Source organism: Sapajus apella, unplaced genomic scaffold (genome assembly GCF_009761245.1).
Source record: "Sapajus apella isolate SASKATOON/1434 unplaced genomic scaffold, GSC_monkey_1.0 scaffold20, whole genome shotgun sequence".
NCBI classification, from domain to species: Eukaryota; Metazoa; Chordata; class Mammalia; order Primates; family Cebidae; genus Sapajus; species Sapajus apella.
This window is the reverse complement of record NW_022436960.1, coordinates 25165312-25189386: the sequence shown is the minus strand read 5'-3', so window position 1 is coordinate 25189386 and position 24075 is coordinate 25165312. Positions and strand designations below refer to the sequence as shown.

At 39.2% G+C, this 24075-nt stretch overlaps 1 protein-coding gene across 1 annotated transcript in view; it reads right to left on the bottom strand.

Moving 5' to 3' along the window:
- The window catches only part of SNW1 (SNW domain containing 1), a 41683-nt gene that overhangs the window by 5505 nt on the left and 12103 nt on the right, over window positions 1–24075 (bottom strand). Inside the window, exons 4-11 of the mRNA XM_032287732.1 lie at window positions 15071–15166; window positions 14883–14989; window positions 13102–13206; window positions 12397–12466; window positions 11392–11457; window positions 8813–8929; window positions 7345–7486; window positions 360–456 (exon numbers count right to left, since the gene is read on the bottom strand). Coding sequence (XP_032143623.1) covers window positions 360–456; window positions 7345–7486; window positions 8813–8929; window positions 11392–11457; window positions 12397–12466; window positions 13102–13206; window positions 14883–14989; window positions 15071–15166 — 800 coding nt within the window. The remainder of the gene's footprint in view (window positions 1–359; window positions 457–7344; window positions 7487–8812; window positions 8930–11391; window positions 11458–12396; window positions 12467–13101; window positions 13207–14882; window positions 14990–15070; window positions 15167–24075) is intronic.

The window sequence follows — 24075 nt, the reverse complement described above, 5'->3', positions numbered from 1 at the left end:
TAAAGGAAGAGGCATATAATCCATGTCTCACCATTTACGGTAGGAAAGAACCCACTCAACAGTTCAAATTTACTACTACTTCCTTTTCACAAACCTGATCTCAATTCCCTTTTCTATATTCCCATCATTACCAATTCTAACTGACTTAAGGTAATGGAAGAAAAGATTACTTTCAGAGACGGGTCAACTAGAGCTAAGACAAAGTAGTTAACAAGAAAATTAAGTGCTAATTTATTAAGTTATCATATTAAAGAAGAAAGGGAGAGAAGCAAAACTGATCTTAGTAGACTCTATAAAATTCTGCTCTGAAAGGCAGAAAAAGGCCACTCTTCATGATTGGTACATATCTTAACACCCACCTCTTATCAGGAGCTGCCCTGGAAAGATTCCGGTCATGCTGTCTCTCTTTTCGCCTGTCATGCCGGATTTCATCCCTCTCACGTGCCTCCCCATCCTCTGTTTGAACAGATGAAAAGGACTTCATTATATTATCTACTATATATGTGCATACGTGTATGTGTGTGTATATATATATATATTTTTTTTTTTTTAAAAAAGAGGCAGGGTCTCATTCTGTCACCCAGGCTGGAGTGCAATAGCATGAACATGGCTCATTGCAGCCTCAACCTCCTAGATTCAAGTAATCCTGCCTCATCCTCCCAAGTACCTGGGACCACAGGTGTGTGCCACCATGACTGACTTTTAAATTTTTTTGTAAAGATGCAGTCCCACTGCGTTGTCAAGGCTGGTCTCAAACTCTGGGCTCTTGTGATGTTTCCACCTAGGTCTCCCAAAGTACTGGAGTTACAAATGTGAGCCACTGCACCCAGCCTCATTAATATTTTGTTTGTTTGTTTGAGACGGAATTTGGATCTTGTTGCCCAGGCTGGAGTACAATGGTGTGTTCTCGGCTCACTACAATCTCTGCCTCCTGGGTTCATGCGATTCTCCTGCCTCAGCCTCCCGAGTAGCTGGGATTACCGGCATGTGCCACCATGCCTGGCTAATTTTGTATTTTTAGTAGAGATGGGGTTTCTTCATGTTGGTCACGCTGGTCTCGAACTCCTGACCTCAGGTGACCTGCCCACCTCAGCCTCCCAAAATGATTTACAGGCATAAGCCACCATGCCAGGCCTGTTTGGTTTTTTTGAGACAAAGTCTTGCTCTGTTGCCCAGGCTGGAGTGCAGTGGTGTGAGCTCAGATCACTGCAACCTCCGCTTCCCAGGTTCAAGTGATTCTCCTGCCTTAGCCTCCCAAGTAGCTGGGACTACAGGCACGCACCACCATGCTGGGTTAATTTTTTATTTTCAGTAGAGATGAGGTTTCACCATGTTGGCCAGGCTGGTCTTGAACTCCTGACCTCAAGTGATCCACCATGCCCAGCCAATATTTTGAACGAGAGAATATTCTTTAACCTTAGAGAGAAAATTCCAAATTTCTTTGTAGTCACATTCAGCCTTTTAAACCTTACTTGCAATTAATTTAAGTCTAATAAACAGTATTTAAGTTTTGAATGTGAATTCTAGAGATGGATATAAAGATTGGCAAATATGTGATAAAGCAAACCTAGCAATGTTAATTGCTTTTAAAATTAACTTTTATTGATATAATAATCATACATATATATGGGGCATATATGATATCTGATCCATGCATAAAATATGTAACAAATCGGTAATTAGGATATCCATCGCCTCAAACATTTATCATTTCTTTGTGTTGGGAACATTCTAAATCTTCTAACTATTTAGTAATATACAATAAATAATCATTACTATTCACCCCTCTGTGCTAGGAACATCAGAACTTACTCTTAATACCATCAACCAATCTCTCTTTATTTCCCATCCCCAGCATCCTTCCCAACCAGTGGTTACCACCATTCTACTCTCTACTTCCTTGAGACCAACTTTTTTAGCTTCCACATACAACTGAGAAGATTCAGTATCTGTATTTCTGTGCCTGTCTTATTCACTTAATAACCTTCAGTACCATCCATATTGTTGCAAATTACATGATTTCATTCTTTTTTATGGCTGAGTAATATCCCATTGTGTATACAGACCACATTTTCTTTATCCATTCATCTACTGAACACATAACTTGATTCCATATCTTAGATATTGTAAAGAATGCTGCAATAAACATGGGAGTACAGATATCCCTCTGATATACTGATTTCCTTTTGGATATATAACCAGCAGTGAACTGCTGGATCATGTGGTAGCTCTGTTTTCAGTTTTTTGAAGAACTGCCATTCTGTTTTCCATAGTAGCTGTACTATGTTAGATTCTTACCAACAATGTACTAGCATTCCCTCTTCTGTATCCCTGCCAGCATCTGATATTGCCTTTTTGATGATAGCCATTTTTAACTGGGTTTACCTAATATCTCACTGTGGTTTTGATTTCCCAGATGATTAGTGATGCTGAACATTTTTTATATACCTGTTGGCCAGGTATGTCTTCTTTTGAGGCTGTCTATTCAGATCATTTGCCTTTTTTTCTTTTTTTTAAAAGATGGGGTTTCACCATGATGGCCAGGCTGGTCTTGAACTCCTGACCTCAGGTGATCCACCCACCTCAGCCTCCCAAAGTGCTAGGATTATAGGCGTGAGCCACTGCACCCGGCCCATTTTAAAATCAGATTATCTGGTTTCTTTGCTATTGAGTTGAGTTCTTGTACATTCTGGTTATTAATTCTTTCTTAAATGGATAGTTTGCAACCATTTTCTCCCATTCTGTAGGTGGCCTCTTCACTCTCTGTTGACTGTTTGCTGTGCAGAAGCCTTTTAGCTTGGTACAATCCCATATGTCTATTTTTGCTTTTGCTGTCTGTGCTTCTGTGATTTTACCCAAAAAATCTTTGCCCAGACCAATGTTCTGAAGCATGTCCCAATGTCTTCATCTAGTGGTTTCATAGTTCAGGCCTTACATTTAAGTCTTTAATCCATTTTAATGTGATTCTTGTATGTGATAAGAAATATGGGTCTATTTTCATTCTTTTGCATGTGAATATTCAGTTTTCAGAGCATTATTTACTGAAGAGACTATCCTTTCCCCAATGTATGCTTTGAGCATCATTGTTAAAAATCCATGCATGGGCTGGGCACGGTGGGTTTCATGCCTGTAATGCACCTTGGGAGGCTGAGGCAGATGGATCACTCAGGCCAGGAGTTCAACCTGGGTGAAATGGCAAAACCCCGTCTCTACAAATAATACAAAAATTAGCCAGGCATGGTGGTGCATGCCTTAGTCCCAGTTACTTGGGAGGCAGAGGCGGGAGGACAGCTTGAGCCTGGGAGGCAGAGGTTGTAATAAGCTAAGATTACACCACTGCACTCCAGGCTGGATGACAAAGTGAGACCCTGTCTCCAAACAAACAAAAATTCCATGCATTTACAACCAATACATTTATTTCTGGGTTCTCTATTGTGTTCCACTGGTCTGTGTGTCTGTTTTTATGGCAGTACCATGCCGCTTTGGTTACTACAGCTTTGTAGTATATTTTGAAGCCAGGCAGTGTGATGTCTCCAGTTTTGTTCTTTTTATTCAGGATTGCTTTGGTTATTTGGGGTCTCTTGTGGTTCCATAGAAAGTTTAGTATTGTTTTTCTATTTCTGTGAAGAATGTCATCGGTATTTTGATAGGGATTGCACTGCGTCTACAGCTAGCTTTGGGTAGTATGAACTTTTTAACAATACTAATTTTTCCAATTCATGAGCATGGGCTATCTTTCCATTTACTATGGAAGGTTCCTTCAATGTCTTTTTTTTTAATTAAATTTTTTTTTTTTTTTAAAAGACATAGGGTGCTGTGTCATACTTAAAACAAAAAAAAAAAAAAAAGAGAGAGAGAGAGATAGGATATATGTTCTATGTTGCCTAGGCTAGTCTTGAACACCTGACCTCAAGTAATCCTTTTGCCTTGGCCTCCCAAAGTGTTGGGATCACAGGTGTGAGCCACCATGCCTCCTCTTCAATTACTTTCATCGGTCTTTTATCGTTTTCTTTGTGAAGATCTTTCATTTCTGTGGTTTATTCTTATGAGGCCGGGGATGGTAGCTTGTGCCTATAATCCCAGCACTTTGGGAGGCCAAGGTGGGTGATCACCTGACATCTGAGACCAGCCTGGCCAATGTAGTGAAACCCCATCTCTACTAAAAATAAAAAAAAATTAGCCAGGGGTGGTGGCGCGTGCCTATTGTCCCAGCTACTCAGGAGGCTGCGACATGAGAATCACTTGAGCCCAGGAAGCAGATGTTGCAGTGAGGCAAGACTGCGCCACTGCACTTCAGCCTGGGCAAAAGAGTGAGACTTTCTAAAAAAAAAAAAAAAAAAAAAAAAAGTTTATTCCTAGGTAGTTTTTTGTAGCTATTATAATTGGGACTGCCTTTTCCTTTTTCAGCTTGAGTATGCTATTTGTATATAGAAATGCTACAAATTTTTGTATGTGGGTTTTGTATCTTGTAATGTTACTGAATTCATTTATCAGTTTTAAGTTTTTTGGTTGGCATCATTAGGTTTTTCTACATATAGGATCATACTGTCTCTGACGAAATATAATTTGATGTCTTCTTTGTTTTGTTTTTTTAGATGGAGTCTTGCTTTGTTGCCCATGCTGGAGTGTAGTAGTGTGACCTCAGCTCACTGTAACCTCTGCCTCCCAGGCTCAAGCAATTCTTGTGCTTCGGCGTCCTAAGTAGCTGGGATTATAGGTGAGCCCCACCGTACCTAGCCGATTTTTGTAGTTTTAGTAGAAACAGCGTTTCACCCTGTTCGCCAGGCTGGTCTTGAACTCCTGACCTCAAGTTATCCACCTGCCTCAGCCTCCCAAAGTGCTGGGATTACACGTGTGAGCCACTGCGCCTGGCCTTCCTTTCCAATCTGGGTGCCCTTTATTTCTTTCTCTTGCCTATGTTCCTCTGTCAAGGACTTCCTGTCCTATGTGGAATTATAGTGGTGAAAGTGGGCACCCTTGCCTTGTTCCAGATCTCAGAGTAAAGGCTTCCAATTTTTCTCCATTCAGTATAATGTCAGCTGTGGGTGTGTCATATGTGGCTTTAAATATTTTTAGGTATGTTCCTTCTAAGCCCACTTTGTTGATCGTTTTCATCATGAAGGGATGTTGAATTTTATCAAATGCTTTTTCAGGTTCTATTGAAATGATGCTATGGTTCTTATTCTTGGTTCTATTAATGTGATATATCACACTTACTGATTTGCATATACTGAATCATCCTTGGGATGAAGGATAGTTCAGTTGATTATGATGAATGATTTTTTAATGTCTTGTTGAATTCTGTTTGTTAGAATTTTGTTAAGGATTTTTGCATCTATAACTATCAAGGATGTTAGCCTGTGGTTTTCTTATTTGTTGTATATTTGTCTAATGACTTTGTAGAATAAATTTGGAAGCATTCCCTTCTCTTCAATTTTTTGGAATAGTTTGAGTACAACCAGTATTTAGTTCTTTAAATGTCTGGAAGAATTTAGCAGTGAAGCTGTCAAGTCCTGAGCTTTTCTTGCATGGGAGCAATGTTAATTGTTAAAAAGAAAAATTAAGCGTAGACTAAGTGGTAGGAGATATGGGCGTTCATTATATAATTCTTTTAGCTTTTCTGTATATTTCAAAATTTTCATAATAAAATAGCAGGAAAGGCCAGGTACAGAGTCATCCTTAACTCCTACTTTTTTTTTGTATCTCCATCTAATCCACAAACAAATTTTGTCATCTCTACTACCAAAATACACCCAATATCTGACCATGTTTTCGCTACCACTTGTTACCACATCTTACAGTTTATTTGGAAGGCATTAATCCATGCCCATTTCACAGTAATGTATTTTTAAGACAGCAGCCAGGGAGGTCTTTCAAAAATACATGTTAGGGGAAATGGTCATATGGTACAAAGTGTGATTTATGCAGGATGAGTAAATTCTGGAGATCTAATATACTGTATGGTAACTATAGTTAACAATACTGCATTGTATATTTGAAATTTGCTAAGAGAGTAGATCTTTTTTTTTTTTGACAACAGTCGAGACTTTCCATCCAGTAACATAAGAGAGTAGATCTTATATGTTCTCACCAAAAAATTTAAAAAGTAACTATAAGAGGTGATTGGTAAGTTAACTGGCTGGACACTGGTGAACACTTCACAGTGTATATTAAAACATCTTGTTGTATACTTTATACAATTTTTATTTGCCAATTATACCTCAATAAAGCTGGAAAACAGTATGTCAGATCACATCACTCTACTCAAAACCCTGCAATTGCTTAAAGGTTTATCTTTACAATGGTTAAGCAGTGGCCAAACATAATCTGGCCACTACTCTTCCCACCTGCCCTAACTATTCTGAAAACTCATCTCCTACTCATTCCCTTCTTTCTCATACAATCCAGGCTTATTGTCCTGCCTGCTCTTTCTTGAGCCACACTAGGCATACTCCCGTCTCAGAGCCTTGTACTTGCTGGCCCTTCTTTGTGGGATGCTCTTCCCCCAGATATTCACATGGCTTGCTTCCTTACTTCCTTCAAGTATTTCTGCTAAAAGTATTATCTCAGAAGTGAGGGCTCTTTGACCATTCTCACCTTCTGGCAATTTTATATCCTTCTTCCCTGTACTGTTTTTCCTCCACAGCAATTACTACCTTTTACTATACTACATGATTAACTTTTGTCTGTCTACACTCACTAGAATGTTAACTGTACATCCCATTCCCCCATCCACTGTCTAGCAAAAACCCCTTATGTCTAAAAGGGAACCCTGCACACAGCAGATACTCAATATGAACTACATAAATGAAAGAATGAATAAATGTACTACATAAGAATTTAGTAATGCAGAAAAAACCACCCTTACAAAATTTCAATTAGGATTCATCTTCCCACTTCAATTGAATTAATACACCAATGTAGACCACTAAGTAAACCCAGACAGAAAATACTGGAAGATTTAATGATTAGAAATGCATTAGCCTACAAGACAGAAAAACTCTGGATTATTTTACTATGAGGGAGCTGAATTATTCAGTTAGAGATCTAATTTCTCTTAAGTTTTGAGACTAAAATAAGAGAAAAATCAAGCCTATCATTTGAGTAATAATGCAATTTTGAAAAGTATATTGCTCAGAAGTTGAAAAACTTCTGGTACAGTCCCAAACTGAAGGCCCATCTTTAAATATACACTCTTATCGCCTGTTGCTTCAGCTTATGTCTGAAGTATCTAAATTTTGTTTATATGTACCTACTTTACATGCAGTAGGAAAAAAAGATTTTCTAAAATGAGATATATTTTGTTCACCAAGTAAATTCAATTCAGTAATGAGAATGTCATACCTTTTTCCACATGAGTTTTGATCCCAGCTCTTCTCTCCCTTGCTTTCTGGGCCATTTCTCTAAGTTTCTCTTCATGTTTTTCCTTTTCTTTTTGAGCCATTTTTCTCTCTACTTGGGCACGCATTTCCACAGCTTCACGAGCCTGTTAGTAAAGTCATTTGTTAAACAGGACACTATCATGGGATATTTATAGCTATCATCCAACTCCCTAACATCTGGCTGGTAAGAGCAGAATTCAGATTTGTTATTGCTAATTAAAACAAAGATTCTTTTCCACTAAAAGATATCCTGCCTGGGAGACACTGCAAGGTCAGCTTTTTTCTCTGGGAATATTTTGGTGAATGAAACTATAGTGACCACAATTAATCTTGTAAGTCAAGTAGTTCACTAATGCTTTCTCAGAAACAATCTAAAAAACAAAATTAAAGCCAAGTGTAGTGGCTCTCTCCTGTAATCCCAGCACTTTGGGAGGCCAGGGTGGAAGGACTGCTTAAGCTCAGGAGCTTGAGACCAGCCTGGCAACATAGTGAGGTCCATCTCAAAAATAAATAAATAAATAAGGGACTGTTTACATTTTCAAAATTAAGCAAGTCAACTCAAGATAAAATCTTAACTTACATCTGCTAGAGAACTTTTATAAGGGTACTCACTATGATACAGAAGACATAGTTTTCTATGTTTTAAACACATGCTATGATGTGTGTGAACTTCAACATTACATATCAATTCCATAACACTTATATATATATTTTTGAGATGAACTGTCTTACTCTGTTGCCCAGGCTGGAGTGCAGTGGTGCAATCTTGGCTCGCTGCCACCCCCACCTGTCATGTTCAAGCGATTCTCCTGCCTCAACCTTCCAAGTAGCTCGGATTACAGGTGCATGCCACACCCTGCTAATTTTTGTATTTTTAGTAGAGGTGGAGTTTCACCACGTTGGCCAGGCTGGTCTAACTCCCGACCTCAAGCAATCCACCCATCTCGGTCTCCCAAAGTGCTGGGATTATACACGTGAGCCACTGTGCCCAGCCTAATTCCGTAATATTTAATACAATATATAATATTAATAGATGGCCAATGCTATGAATGCCATTTTATGTAGCATTCAATTCATCAGAATGTTTATCTGCCTTTTCCTGCAACTGCCCTTTTGGGGGACATGTAACATAGAGGAAAATTTGAAATCGAGAATTATGAAACCTAGCAATCTTCATAAAATGGATCATCCTAGCAAATCATTATTCTGGCACGTTGTGAGGGAGCTGAAGCACCACTGTGGGGTGTGTGTACACATCTACAAAGGCTGGGAGCATACACAGACCTGCCAATTAGTAGCTGTCATCTCTAACACGCATACCATAGGTGAGACTCTCTAGGTGTTCAGTACTATAGTTAAATTATCAGTACCTTAGGTAATAAAGAATGGATTTTAAAAGTAACAAGAGCATTAAATGATAACCAACCAACCTTCCGATCAGCAATGTAGAGGGCTTCGGCCAGTTTGGCAAAATTTTCATTTATGTGTACTGTCTGTAGTCCTCTTCCATCAGCAGCCAGACGTTTGTCTAATGGAATTGTATAACCCTAGTATGAAAGCAGACAGAAAACCCAGTCATAGAAGTGCTTAAAGTTAAATTAATTTATTTATTTTTGAGATGAAGTCTTGCTCTGTCACCCAGGCTGGAGTGCAGTGGTGTGATCTCAGCTCACTGCAACCTCTGCTTCCTGGGTTCAAGTGATTCTCCTACCTCAGCCTCCCGAGTAGCTGGTACTACATGCATGCACCACCATGCCTAATTTTTGTATTTTTAGTAAAGACGGGGTTTCCCCATGTTGGCCAGGGTGGTTTTGAACTCCTGACCTCAGGTGATCCACCCTCGGACTCCCAAAGTGCTGGGATTACAGGCATGAGCCACCGAACCTGGCTAAAATTAAATTTAAATATGCCCACATTTTGAGAACCACTTAACTGAAGGTTCTTTTTCCTTCTTTCTTTATAATGATGCAAAACAATAGGAGCTATCAATCAGTGCTTTACGTAGATCAAACACACCTATGGTCTCATTTAACCTTCACAATAACTCTATAAAGCTTCTCACATTATTGTATCCATTTCACTGATGCTTTGGTAACATCCCCAAGGTCTTTCTGTTAATAAGTGGATGAACTAGGATTTAAACTCAGACAACAGGATTTCAGAACCCAAGGTCTGGAAAACTAGATACTTGTATTAATAATTGTAGATTATAATAAAAGGAAGTAATTGTCAAACAGTTCAATAGTTGCTCCTCAAGTAAATATAACAGTCAAATAAAGGTAGAATAAATCACTATGATCTTAGCATTTATAGAAGTTAAATCTGCTGTACTGTCTTAATGATCTGTTGTATTCTTAGAACCCTGAAGTTTTAGTAAATAGAAAAAAAAAGGCTGGGCACAGTGGCTCAAGCCTGTAATCCCAACACTTTGGGAGGCCAAGGCAGGTGGATTGCTTGAGTCCAGGAGTTCAAGACCAGCCTGGCAACATGAAAAAACCCCATCTCTACCAAAAATACAAAAAAGTAGCCAGGCATGGTGGTGCACACATGTGGTCCAAACTACTCAGGAGGCTGAGGTGGGAGGCTCACCTGAGCCTGGGAGGTTGAGGCTGCAGTGAGCCATGATCATCCAGCCTAGGCAACAGAGTGAGACCCTGTCTCAGAAAAAAAGAAAAAGAAAAAAAAAGAAAAAAGAAAAGAAAAGAAGAAAAAAAAAGTTTGATAGACAACTAAAATTCTACATTATAAAACTTTGCATCTCAGTAACTCAAGAACTATGCTTGCATATCTATGTTAACTTTCAGGCTTAGCTTTATTTTCCAGATTTCTGACTAGTCTCTTAAATGTTGTCCTTTAGTCCACAGTATCAGAATAAAATGAAGTGTTACAGAGCCAGCTCAAGATACCATCCAGTTACATAATATTAAATCAGACCAGCCAACAAATTCTTTGTTTTAGGATGAGTACCTAAATTCCCTTAAGAAACTTAATGGTCTTCTTCATCCATCAAAAATAAAATCTTCAGGGAAGAGGAAACAGTGATTAGAAAATCTATCCCACAATCGATAGATTCTTAACAACTCCTGGAAGTTTTGGCAATTATTAGAAATACATAGCTTAAGTCTTCACTACTACAGAGCCAAGTAGTTGAAAATTAAAGCACTTAACCAGGCCGGGCGTGGTGGCTCATGCCTGTAATCCAAGCACTTTGGAGGCCAAGGCGGGTGGATCACCTGAGGTCGGGAGTTCAAGACCAGCCTGACCAACATGGTGAAACCCTGTTTTAAAAAAAAAAAAAAAAAAAAAAAAAAGCTCTTAACCAAACTTCTGTTCTTTTGTCATATAATCTTTTATACCAGTTTCTTTTAGAAATAATTTTTAGATGTAAATTTGAGTTTCTAAATACCATCTTGTATTTATACGACACTTTATTCTACTTATTCCTTCTCTATGTGCTTCTGCTAGCCACAATTCACTAAAAGAACTGACGTGGGGCTAGGCGTGGTGGCTCACGCCTGTAATCCCAGCACTTTGGGCAACTGAGGCGGGCATATCACGAGGTCAGGAGATCGACAGACACCATCCTGGCCAACATGGTGAAACCCTGTCTCTACTAAAATATAAAAAATTAGCTGCGTGTGGTGGCATGCACCTATAGTCCCAACTACTCAAGAGGCTGAGTCAGGGGAATCGCTTGAACCTGGGAGGCGGAGGTTGCAGTGAGCTGAGATTGTGCCACTGCACTCCAGCCTGGTGACAGAATGAAACTTTGTTTCAAAACAAAACAAAACAAAACAAAAATAAGAACTGACATGGTATTCATGTGCCTGGCATACTAACATTTTTATTACATTAAAAAAGTCACCAATTTGGGCATTCCTTTTTGAAAATCCTCAGTTAAGCCATGTGTTGTTTCAATTAGAGTTACCTAGGCTATAGTTGCTTTTATTGGTGTTTTCCAGTAGGTTACAGTACTAATAGAGACTGATGTTTTTTACAACTTACTTACCTTTGCATTTTTCCAGTTAGAAATACAAGGAGGAATCTTCCACTCTTGTTGTTCCTTTACAGTCATCTGAGTTAAGAGTGAAAGAAGAGACAGGGTTAGATTTATAGTCTACAAAGTAATCTAAGTATAATCTTTATCTTCAAAGGCAGCTCCATATACACTGACATATGCACATACATAGTGAAAGGCCAACAATCCATTTGTTTGCTAGCACTAGTTTACTGTATCATTAATTCTAGTAATAACTTTGAAGTACTGTGAAAAATGGAAAATAATCTAGAAATTATTTTTGACAGTTATAAATGTTGGCTAGTATTTTTCCATGACTTTTTTTTTTTTTTTTTCAGACGGAATTTCATTTTTGTGGCCCAGGCTGGAGTGCAATGGTATGATCCTGGCTCACTGCAACCTCTGTCTCCCGGGTTCAAACGATTCTCCTGCTTCAGCCTCCCCAGTAGCTGAGATTACAGACATACGCCACCACCTGGCTAATTTTGTGTGTGTGGTTTTTTTTTTTTTTTTTTTTTAGTAGAGATGGGGTTTCTCCATGTTGGTCAGGCTGGTCTCGAACACCCGACCTCAGATAATCCGCCTGCCTCTGCCTCCCAAAGTGCTGGTATTACGGGTGTGAGCCACTGTGCCCAGCCGATGTGACTTCTTTTGGATGAAAAACTGCTCTTTGGAGTAACAAAACGTATCTTGAAAGTCACTCAAATTATCAGAGACCTAATGAACCAATATATTCACTTCGTGTAACATCTTTTTAAGTGAAACAGCAGACCCTGTCCATTCCATTAAAAGTAGGATTTGGGTTACTAATAACAAAACTTATAGCTAACATGTTATATAAATTCTCATAAGCGTTCTTGATACTTCATCTTGAAAAATAAAAAAAGAAACTACAAGTCAGTGTGGTGACATGTACCTGTATAGGTATCGGGAAATTATCTATAAAATTAATAATCATGAGTAGAAAAAAAGATTTTAGACTACAGCAAAGAATACCTTTCGGCTAGGAGAATGCATGACAGGTGCAGGAGGAGAAGGTGGTCCCCGGGGAATTTTCTTATTAATCCTGAAGTATAAATCAAAACACAACCAGAGAGTGATATAGTTTCCTCCCTTTTAGGCATCACATCAAGTCTCCCCTCCTTTTTTTTCTTGCATAAAAGTTTCAAACATAGACAAAAACAGAGGCTGTATAATGATATGCACTTACCACTCTACTATGACAATGAATAAAATATGGCCAATTCTGTCATCATTGTTACCCCACCTCCCAACATTATTGTATTTTACAGAGTAATATAACTTTTTTCATTTTAAAAAGCACCTTTATTGAGATAATTGACATTTAATTAACTGTACATATTTAAAGTATACAATTTGATTAGATTTTGACACAAATAAGCGCCCGTGAAATCATCATCACAATCAAGATGGTGAACATACCTGTCATCCCCAGAAGTTTCTGCTTGCCCCTTGCCTATTCCTCTTGTCCCTCCCATCTCCTGTTTGTCCCTACCTCCTTCCCCAGAGGGATTCACTGATCTTTCTGTCACTACAGGTTAGTTTGCATTTCCTAGAGTTTTATATAAATGGAATCATATTGTATGTACTTGTTTTGCCTGGCTTCCTTCACTCAGCATAATTGTTTTGAGATTCATCCATGTTTTTGTGTGTATTAGTAGCCTCCTCCTTTTTACTTACTTGAACCTTGGAGGCTCCATTGGATCTTTCTGCATTTCTACCATCCGAATAACCCTCTGTTTAGCTCCAGAGTTGAAAGCCACTCCTTGCTGCGATGGTGTGTATCTGAAGAAAGCAGATAAAAACTAAAGGTGTAACTAGTTCAAGCTTTCAGAAGGCATTTTCCTTCTGTTACAACCTTAAGCTAGATACATTTTCAATTCGTTTCACAATGTATTAATAGAAAATGAACAAAATATTTAGACAAAGCAGACAGCAAGAGAGATAAAAGAACAGAAATTATGAGTTACAGATAAAAGACAAACTTGAGTGGTATTAGTGTGCAGATAACCCATCCTCATACATTTTCCAACACTGAAGATGCAGTGTTCAGTTTCACAGATAAGCAGTTTAGAAAACAGTACCTATTTGGTATGCCTGCATCTGGGGAAAAAACACTCATAATAATCCCAGCAGGCAACTTACAGTTAGAAGTTTTTGATTAATCATAGGTTATAAAACAGAGAAAAGAATAATAACAGCAGCCCTACGAGCTCTGAATTTTCCCTTAATATATGTATGTGATTCATCTCTATGCAAAGATTCAGTCAAGTGAAACACCTCAAAATTTAGAAGTATTATAAAGATATCTATTACCCATAAATGGAAAACTATAAATAATAATTGTGATTTAGGTCATATACTACAGTTGACTGTTAATTTCTAAAAACAAAAAATGTATTTTGAAAATAGCATAGGGCCGGGCCAGTTGGCTCACGCCTGTAATCCCAGCACTTTGGGAGGCTGAGGTGGGCGGATCATCTGAGGTCAGGAGTTTGAGACCAGCCTGGCCAAAATGGTAAAACCCCATCTCCACCAAAAATACAAAAATTAGCTGAGCATGGTGGTACATGCCTGCAATCCCAGCTACTTGGAAGACTGAGGCAGGAGAATCACTTGAACCCAGGAGGCAGAGGTGGCAGTGAACCAAGACCATGCCATTGCACTGCAGCCTGGGTGACAGAGAGACTCTGTCTCAAAAAAACAAAAAAAAACAAAAATATAGCATAGGCTGGGCACAGTGGCTCACGCCTGTAATCCCAGAACTTTGGGAAGCCGAAGAGGGTGGACCATTTGAGGTCAGAAGTTTGAGACTAGCCTGGCCAACACAGTGAAACCCTGTCTCTACTAAAAATACAAAAATTAGCTGGGCATGATGGTGGGCACCTGTAATCCCAGCTACTCAGGAGGTTGAGGCAGAAGAATCTCTGTGGAGGCAGAGATTGCAGTGAGTCAAGATCACACCATTGTACTCCAGCCTGGGCAACAGAGCAAGACTCTATCTCCAAAAAAAAAAAAGCATAAAAAGAGGCCAAGTGTGGTGGCTCTCATCTGTAATCTTAGCACTTTGGGATGACAAGGCAGGAGGACTGTTTGGGTCCAGGAGTTCGAGAATAGCTTGAGCATCATGGTGAGACCTCATCTCTACAAAACATTAAAATATTAGCCAGGTACGGTGGTATCAAGGCAGGAGGATCACTTGAGCCCAGGAAGTCAGGCTGCAGTGAGCTGTGAGGGTGTTACTGCACTCCAGCCTGGGCAACAGAGTGCTTATCTCAAATAAACAAACAAAAAACAAAGTGGACAACTTAAATTCTGCTTTCAATTGTCTATAAAGACAGTAGACAGGCTTCAAGTCATTATTCAAAACAATGCATTATAATAGTTGCTAAGTGGGTTAGTGACTCCCCAAGCTGAATCGAGTCCAAAATGAAACTAAGTCTTCTTGGCAAGATTCATACCGGATATACTGAGCAGGAGCCAGTTTGTCAGCTGCCCGAACTGGCATGGCTGCAGCAACCTTCTGTGATACAGATTTTTCTAAGGCTACTCTTGTCTTTTCTGTTATCTGAAATAGGAAACATCACATTGAGAGTTTGGAAGTTAATCAGGATGTAAAGAGTCATCAAATACATCAATTCCCCATTACCTCTTTAATAGCTTCTTCATCGGGCCTTTGCAGGTCTGGGTCATCTGCATTCATAACCTCCTTTGGAACCAGGTCAGTGTATTTGCTGTAAATGACCTAAAATGTTCAGACACAAGTAGGCTTAAGAAAAGCAAACAATGAAAAGAAACCTCATTAAGGCACTTGAGATGTCAACACGTCCTCTCAGTAGACTTAAAAATTTGGGACGTTCAGATTTTGTCTTTTACATTTTAAAACCAAGGAAGCTTAAAATATATATACACAAATTGCTACCCTGGCTATAAGTTAACAATTTTCCCTTGACCTCATGCATTTAAATTATTTAAGATCTCCTAATCAAGTCAGTATCCAAATAAACTGTGCCAACAAAATCATGCATTGATGATCTCTATTTTTGAGGCTCACTAGGACTTGAAATTAATGATAATAGAAATTGCCTATAGCACCATTATCTTGGATTACAAACTCATCAGAATTTAAGTCAGGTTACCAAGTATTATTTCCAAATTCACTGGGCCTGGAAAATTTTATTGACCTCATCCTACTTATAACGCTTCTCTTTCCTGCCATCAACTCTATTCACAGACTAAGAAAATAAACATGTGCCACAGTTAAAAAACCCAGACCACTTTCTTCCATGAAAAAAGGAAAAAAAAAAGAAAAAGAAAGATATATATACAACTTATTTTATATCCATTATCCAAATTGAGGCCTGTTATATGACTTCTACTAGGCCCAACATGGTTTCTACTAGGGTGACACTGATGTGGCAGGCCCTTAACAAATAGAATATTGGCTGCTTTCAGGTCCGTCTATGCTTCTTAAATATTTTCTCTCTCCTTTTTTTTTTTTTTTTTTTTGAGACGGAGTTTCGCTCTTGTTACCCAGGCTGGAGGAGTGCAATGGCGCAATCTCGGCTCACCGCAACCTCCACCTCCTGGGTTCAGGCAATTCTCCTGCCTCAGCCTCCTGAGTAGCTGGGATTACAGGCACGCACCACCATGCCCAGCTAATGTTTTGTATTTTTAGTAGAGACGGGGTTTCACCATGTTGACCAGGATGGTCTCGATCTCTTGACCTCGTGATCCACCCGCCTCGGCCTCCCCAAAGTGCTGGGATTACAGGCGTGAGCCACCGCGCCGGGCATCTTAAATATTTTCATAAAAAGTTTCATGGCATACTTTAAAGTAAAAAAGAAATACAGAAAATTCAATAAAAAGAAATACAGAAAATTCAATAAATAAATAAAGGCATTCTACACTTTAATGCTTTGGTCAGAAATTCTTTGATGTACATTAAAAGGACAACTTATAAATATCAAAGAAAATAAAATTCCTAGGCACTTGAGATCTTCAGAATTTTTTTTGTAGAAATGTTTACTACGACAAGCAAAGTCTTATATTAATAAAGTCTATCATACATAATTCTTTAAAATAGTTTAAAGGAAATAGATGCTATTTCTAATTTTATACTCCAAACAACACAGCAAAAAAGTGTGAGCCACTTCATGGCTTACACAACTTGACCTGACTTTGCCTATGCCTTCAATCTCCCCTTATGATCTCTCACTCATGATGCTTCAGTCACACTAGCTCATCCTCTGTTTCTTGAACATAACATGCTTTTCCCCAATTCTAGGCCTTTACAGAGTGCTGTGCATTGTTCTTCAAGTAAGCTCCCAATCTGTGTGTTTCAGATGAACGGTCCTGCATTAGGGAGGCTTCCTCTGACTGCCCTTGCTAAAGTGGCAACCCCTCCCCACCCAATCATTTGCTCCATAACAGTTTACTGTGATGAAGACTGTTCACAGCATGAAATTATTTATCTACTTTACTTGTTTATTATCTGTCTCTCTTATTAAAACAATAAAAATAGGGCCGGGCACAGTGGCTCACACCTGTAATCCCAGCACTGTGGGACGCCGAGGCGGCAGATCACCTGAGGTCAGGAGTTCAAGATCAGTCTGACCAACATGGTGAAACCCCATCTCTACCAAAAATAGAAAAATAAGCCTGGCATGGTAATGGGTGCCTGGCATGGTAATCCCAGGAACATGGGAGGCTGAGGCAGGAGAATCATTTGCACCCAGGGGGCAGAGGTTGCTGTGAGCCAAGACTGTGCCATTGCACTCCAGCCTGAACAACAAGAACAAAACTGTCTCAAAAAAAAATAATAATAATCAAAATAATAATAGCTACTATTTAGTAAGCACTTTATATGCCTGTTTTTAGAGTTTATTAACTAAATTTAACCTTTTTATCAACCCTATGAGGTATGCACAATGATAATACCCATATTACTTGTGAGCAATATATATATATATTTTTTTTTTTCTTTTCTTTTTGAGACAGAGTTTTGCTCTGTCACCCAGGCTACAGTCAGTGGCGAAATCTCAGCTCACTAAAATCTCTGCCTCCCTGGTTCAAGAGATTCTCCTGCCTCAGCCTTCCAAGTAGTTGGGACTACAGGCACGTGCCACCAGGCCCGGGTAATTTTTGTTATTTTTTTTTAGTAGAGATGGGGTTTCACCGTATTGGCCAGGCTGGTCTCCAACTCCTGACCTCATAATTTGCCTGCCTCAGCCTCCCAAAGTGCTGAGGTTGCAGGCGTGAGCCACTGCGCCCAGCCTTGGGCAATCTTATTATTAAAGTATCTACTGGCCAGGTGTGGTAGACACTTTAATATCTACCACAACACAGTGGCTAACACAGTGAAACCCCGTCTACTAAAAAAATACAAAAATTAGCTGGCCATGGTAGTTGGTGCCTGTAATCCCAGCTACTTGGGAGGCTGAGGCAGGAGAATCACTTGAACCCAGGACGAGGAGGTGGCAGTGAACAGAGATCGTGCCACTGCCTTCAGCCTGAGCAACAGAGCAAGATTCTGTCTCAAAAAAAAAAAAAGTATCTCCTGTGCTTATAATAATGACTAGTCCAAAGGAGATATTCAATCAATTTTTTCTGTACAAACAAATATATAAATGAATTTTAGAGATGCTCTGTTACATGCTAAAGGTGTTTATAGGCTAGGAACAGTGACTCATGCCTGCAATCTCAGCACTTTGGAAAGCCAAGGTTGGAGTATAGCTTGAGCCCAGGAATTCGAGACCAGCCTGAGAAACATGGCAAGACCTCATCTCTATTTTAAAGAATAAATGAATGAAAGAATGAATGAATAAACAAGTTAAGTTTATATTTTAGGTCCTACAGAACTTTCTATAAGCTACTGATTTCTCAGAAAAAAACTATCTCATGGCTATATGCTGAAATCTCCAGCTTGTTTTTCTCAGGAATGAGAAGAGGGATCAGGTAGGACAGCGTAAGATGTTTAGCACAAAACACATACTACTGATATGTGAGCTATTAGTGTCACCATACTCTTGGAAGAGATCATAAAACTCACTCTATTGAAAAGAGTGAGGCTCAGTACATTAAGACCACATAGCTATTAACTGACCTCAAAAGTCTTATTTCTTTCCAGGATGGAAAAACTTATACAACCATAAGCTGAAAATTATATAACAACACTAGAAAAAAATACCAAGTCTATGAAGAGTTAATCATGAAGAGTTTATCACTTCTCCATAGCAATCGTTATAGGAAAGGATTCTAAGTAAACGGGTCCCTGGTAGTCATACATGTTCAACATAAAATGTGAATAGTAAATTTAGCATACGAGAGTCATTTGCTGCTTCTTATTTGGGTATTCCTAAGTTAATAACCCTTCAAATGAGCATCAGTAAGATTTTAGCATCTCATAAGGCTGAGTGAAGGACATCTGAAGAGCAAGATTCCTCCACAGTAATTAACTATAAAAACCCCGATTTTTTTTTTTTTTAGACGATGTCTTGCTCTTGTTGCCCAGGCTAGAGTCCAGTAAGGCAGTCTCAGCTCACTGCAACCTCAGCCTCCTGGGTTTAAGTGATTCCTCTGCCTCCGCCTCCTGAGAAGCTGGGATCACAGGTGCCTGCCACCACGCCTGGCCAATTTTTGTATTTTCAGTAGAGCCAGGGTTTCATCATGTTGCCCACTCTGGTCTTAAACTCCTGATCTCAGGCAATCATCCACCCACCTTGGCCTCTCAAAGTGCTGAGAATACAGGCGTGAGCCATCACACCCAGCCAAACCCCCAAATTTTTATAGTCTGAGAATTAAATGTGCTGAAGAAACTGAGTCCATTCTAGGAGGCAAAGGGGCTGGGGGGGGTAATCTGAAAAATGCTATACTCTTGAAGGTATCAGAAGAACAAATAAGCTTTGTCAACAAGATAAAGCAGTAACTCATCTATGAAACAGATATTTTATTACAGATAACTAGCAAATAACTAGATTGACTGAAAGGATAAGCCTGTCAAAACGTTCACTATGTGAGATAGAAAGAAAACACTACCTACCTTAGCTAGTTTGTGAAATCATACAAATAAGATAACATACAATTTATTGTGGGGTCAGTTTAAAGTTGTTAGGGTTTTTTTGGGGTAATACCTTGAGGGCATTTTTTAGGTCCAGTATGTATGTAACATTTCTTTTCTTTAAGAGGCAGGGTTTCATTATGCCCAGGCCAGTCTCAAACTCCTGGCCTCAATTGATCTTCCCACCTCAAGCTTCTCAAAGTGTTGGAATTACGGGCATGAGCCACTGCACTTAGCCTGTATGTAATATTTCTTATATAACTATTTCAGAGGGAAAAATTCATACATCAAGCCCCTTATTTCAACATTTATCACTCAAATCATAATTAGGAAAAAAGCATTTGATTCTATGAAGATTTATGCTAAAAAACTTTTTCCTTCCCAATTTTGTATTACTAATAAGTCCTATACGCAGTACTTACTTCACATGTAGAGAGATCAATTGCCTTAGACTTGTCCTAGAATATTACATCTTAGAATCCTCACTGATTCTTCTTACCTCTTATACCTAACATCTAGCATTTTCCATTCTTACTCTTTCACTATTAATACATCAATGAGAACTCCCTGGTTTCTGAAGAATACCAGACCTCTTTGAAGTAAATCAGATATCTTGGTCCAAATTCAGAAATTCAATAAACTGTTTAGTCTCTGGAATGATAACAAAATTTTTAAAATCCTACTTTGTACATTATACAGTTAACTTCTATTTCTTCTAAAACAGGAAAATCAGTGGTTGTCAAACAGGGCATCACTGCCACCTCTAACTCTTCTCTCCCAGGGCCTCCGTAAATGTATGAGGTGTTTCTGGTTAAGACAATGGGGGTGGGATGGGGATACTACTGGCATTCATAGGTAGTGCCACTTATGCTAAACACTGTACAGTGCTGAAGACATTCTCAAACAATCAAGAAGTGCTCCCATAATGCCAAGTTACTCAATTAATGTTGAATTATTCAATGCATTCCAAAACTTCATGCATGAATCTATCCACATCTAGAAAACAACAACAACAAAAAGATATAAACCTGAGAGTGGTACCAGTTTGGGATTCATTTCTAGTGGCTGCATTATAGACAAAAGGAACGATGTGGCCAGGCACAGTGGCTCATGCCTGTAATCCCAGCACTTTGGGAAGCTGAGGCAGGTGGATCACCTGAAGTTAGGAGTTTGACACCAGCCTGTCTGGCCAACATGGTGAAACCCTGTCTCTATTAAAAATACAAAAAAATTAGCTGGGCATGTTGGTGTGCACCTATAATCCCAGCTACTTGGGAGGCTGAGGCAGGAGAATCACTTAAACCTGGGAGGCAGAGGTTGCAGTGAGCCAAGATTGCCCCATTACACTCCAGTCTGGGCAACAGAGCAAGACTCGGTCTCAAAAAGAAAAAGAAAAAGAAAAAGAAGAAAGAAGGAACAATGCTTTAGAGACCTTATTCGGCCAAGATACTAAACTCCAAAAATAAATAGTTCAGTATGAACAGTTCTACTCTATTTTGAATATAAAATAATCAAAATATAGACTGTGATTTAAATATCATTCCCTAGAAATCAGATAAAACTCTTGGTTTCCAGTCTTGAAATAGAATGCAAACGGACTAAAGCTGTATTTCATTCAAAATAACACAACCTGCCAACTCCAAATTATTGCCCTTAGATGTTGTTTTTTCCTACCAACTGGGACTGGAGAGGTAGCACGTACCAATAAAGAAGGGTGATTACCCCCAAGGAGAGATGCACCAAAACAAAGACAGCTGGAGTCAAGTGAAGGCCCCATGATATAGGGTTAAATTCCCAGCATATGTTCTCCATGTATAGGGACTGAATTTTCCTTTTGCAGGAGTGGACTATGCTTCCTCACTGGCTTCAGGAGAAGTGGTTTTGTGTTATACAATGAAAACCACTATTATTCACCGAAAAAACACTGGTGGATACCTATGTCTCAAGCTTTCAGGCAGTATGTAAGACATCAAAGAGGAAAATATAAATATATAATCCCTACCCTTAAAAACATTGTAGTCAAATGACATAGATTATGAGTGAACAGATAATTACAACAAAAGGTGATGATTGCTACGATAAACATTGGGAGTAGAGGAGAGGGACACTCACTCTAGCCAGGGAAGGTCCAGGATAACACCCTGGAATGGTGAAGAGTGAGCTAAGAATGGAAAGCAACAGAATTAAGTCAGACAATGAGTAAGGGTAGAGCTTTCTAGGAAAAGGAGAATATCCATGGAAAGTCTAAAGAGAGAATGTGTCACATTAGGGGAACTACAAGTAGTTCCTCATGGCAAACATTTACAGGGAATGTTTGAAAGTTTTTTCTTAAAAAAAAAAAAAAAAAAAAGATCGGGGTGGGGGGCAAAAAAAAAAAAAGAAAGTTTTTTTCTTCTTGGCCAGACAGAGTCTCATGCCTGTAATCCCAGCACTTGGGGAGGCCGAGGCAGGTGGACTGCTTGAGGTCAGGAGTTCGAGACCAGTCTAATCAACATGGTGAAACCACGTCTGTACTAAAAATACAAAAACTAGCCATGCCTGGTGGCAGGCACCTGTAAGTTCAGCTACTCAGAAGGCCGAAGCAGGAGAATTGCTTGAACTTGGGAGGCCAAGATCACCTTGCTGCACTCCAGCCTGGGTAACAAAGTGAGATTTTTGTCTCAGGAAAAAAAAAAAAAGAAAGGTTTTATCTTCTTAACAACCACCTTGGCTGGGTACGGTGGCACACAGCTATAATCCCAACACTCTGGGAGGCCAAGGTAGGCAGATCACTGGAGCTCAGGAGTTCGAGACCAGCCTGGGCAACATAGTGAAACCCCGTTACTACAAAAAATACAAAAATTAGCCAGGTGTGTGGTGGTGTGCACCTGTAGTCCCAAATACTCAGAAGACTGGGGTGGGAGGATCACTTGGGCTCAGGAGTTCAAGGCTGCAGCAAGTCGTTATTGCGCCACTGCACTCCAGCCTGGGTGACAGAGCAAGACTCTGTCTCAAAAACAAACAAAACACCTAAAATGGTATTTATTTTATAGTGAAAACAGAATGGCTAAAATGGAACTGTTTATTTTTGGACTTCAGTATTCTGGTCATGAGAGCTGAGGCGAGGCTAGAAAAGTAAGTAAGGGGTCAGGCATGCCATAGCAGGTTAGTCCTTACCCTAAAGACCATGGAAGCCACAGCAAGATTTTAACTCTGCATACCTGTGTATATATATAATGAGAGAGAAAGATAAACAGACATGGATGCATTCGTTTATTCAGGCCAGCAAGACAAATGGCAAGCAGATGGATTCAGACTTGGCTGCAGTAAGTCATGCAAGAAATGAAAATGGCCTGCACTAAGTATTAGAGAGGGGAATATACTCGAGAAGTGTTAAGGAAATAAGATAGTTTACAGTGACTAAACAGATGGAAGGTCTGAGGGAAACAAGAACTAGAATGATTACTAAGCAGAGAGAAGATATGGGCAGTATGTGTCACATGTGAAATTTGAACATCCTTTGAGCCAGTAAGTCCACATCTAAGAATTTTAAACAAATCCTCATGTTCAAAAAGATGTTTGTATGTGGATCTTGAATATACTTCTGTTTGTAAAACTAAAAACCACCAATGCTTAACAAAACCAGCAGATAACCACACCATGGAATCCTATACAGATTAATTAAAAAAAATGGAGACCTATATGTACTAATAAAAATTGTCAAATAAATTTAAAAAAAAAAAGCAAGTCAAAGGAAGTTATGGGCATTAAAATTCCATTTGTGTAAACAAAAGTTTACAAGTGTGTCTGTATAAGTAAAATGAGGATATACATAAATATCTAAATCCATAATAAAAATTTGGCATTATATACATCACTGTAGTAACAGCAGTTACCTCTGGGAAGTAAAGTAGGAGAAAAGTGGGCAGTACTGTATATACTTATGATATATACTTATGGTATCTTTTACCATGACAATATATTATTTGTATAATTTAAAAAAATCAGTATAATAAAAGGGAAAAATGACTCCCAGGCTTTCAGCATAAACAATTAGGAAAATATCACTACCACTTACAGAGTTAGAGAAATAGCAGGTAGATTAAGTGGAAAATTATGTATTTAGGTTTGGATTTGATTAAGTAGTACTTCAGGGAGATCTAGATACACTTGCCCTTGTAGCCAGGAAGATATAAGGACCTACAGTGTAGCAGAGAATACTGGGCTGGAAACACAGATTCAACAGTCATCAGCATATGAGTGGCAAATAAATTACATTAAAGAGAATATGCTGTGTTCTTTGGTTAGACTCATGGAGTGAGAAAAAAAATGTGTAAAGAGAATGTGTTGTTAAAAAAAAAGTGTTGGCCGGGCGCGGTGGCTCAAGCCTGTAATCCCAGCACTTTGGGAGGCCGAGGCGGGTGGATCACGAGGTCAAGAGATCGAGACCATCCTGGTCAACATGGTGAAACCCCGTCTCTACTAAAAATACAAAACATTAGCTGGGCATGGTGGCGCGTGCCTGTAATCCCAGCTACTCAGGAGGCTGAGGCAGGAGAATTGCCTGAACCCAGGAGGCGGAGGTTGCGGTGAGCCGAGATCGCGCCATTGCACTC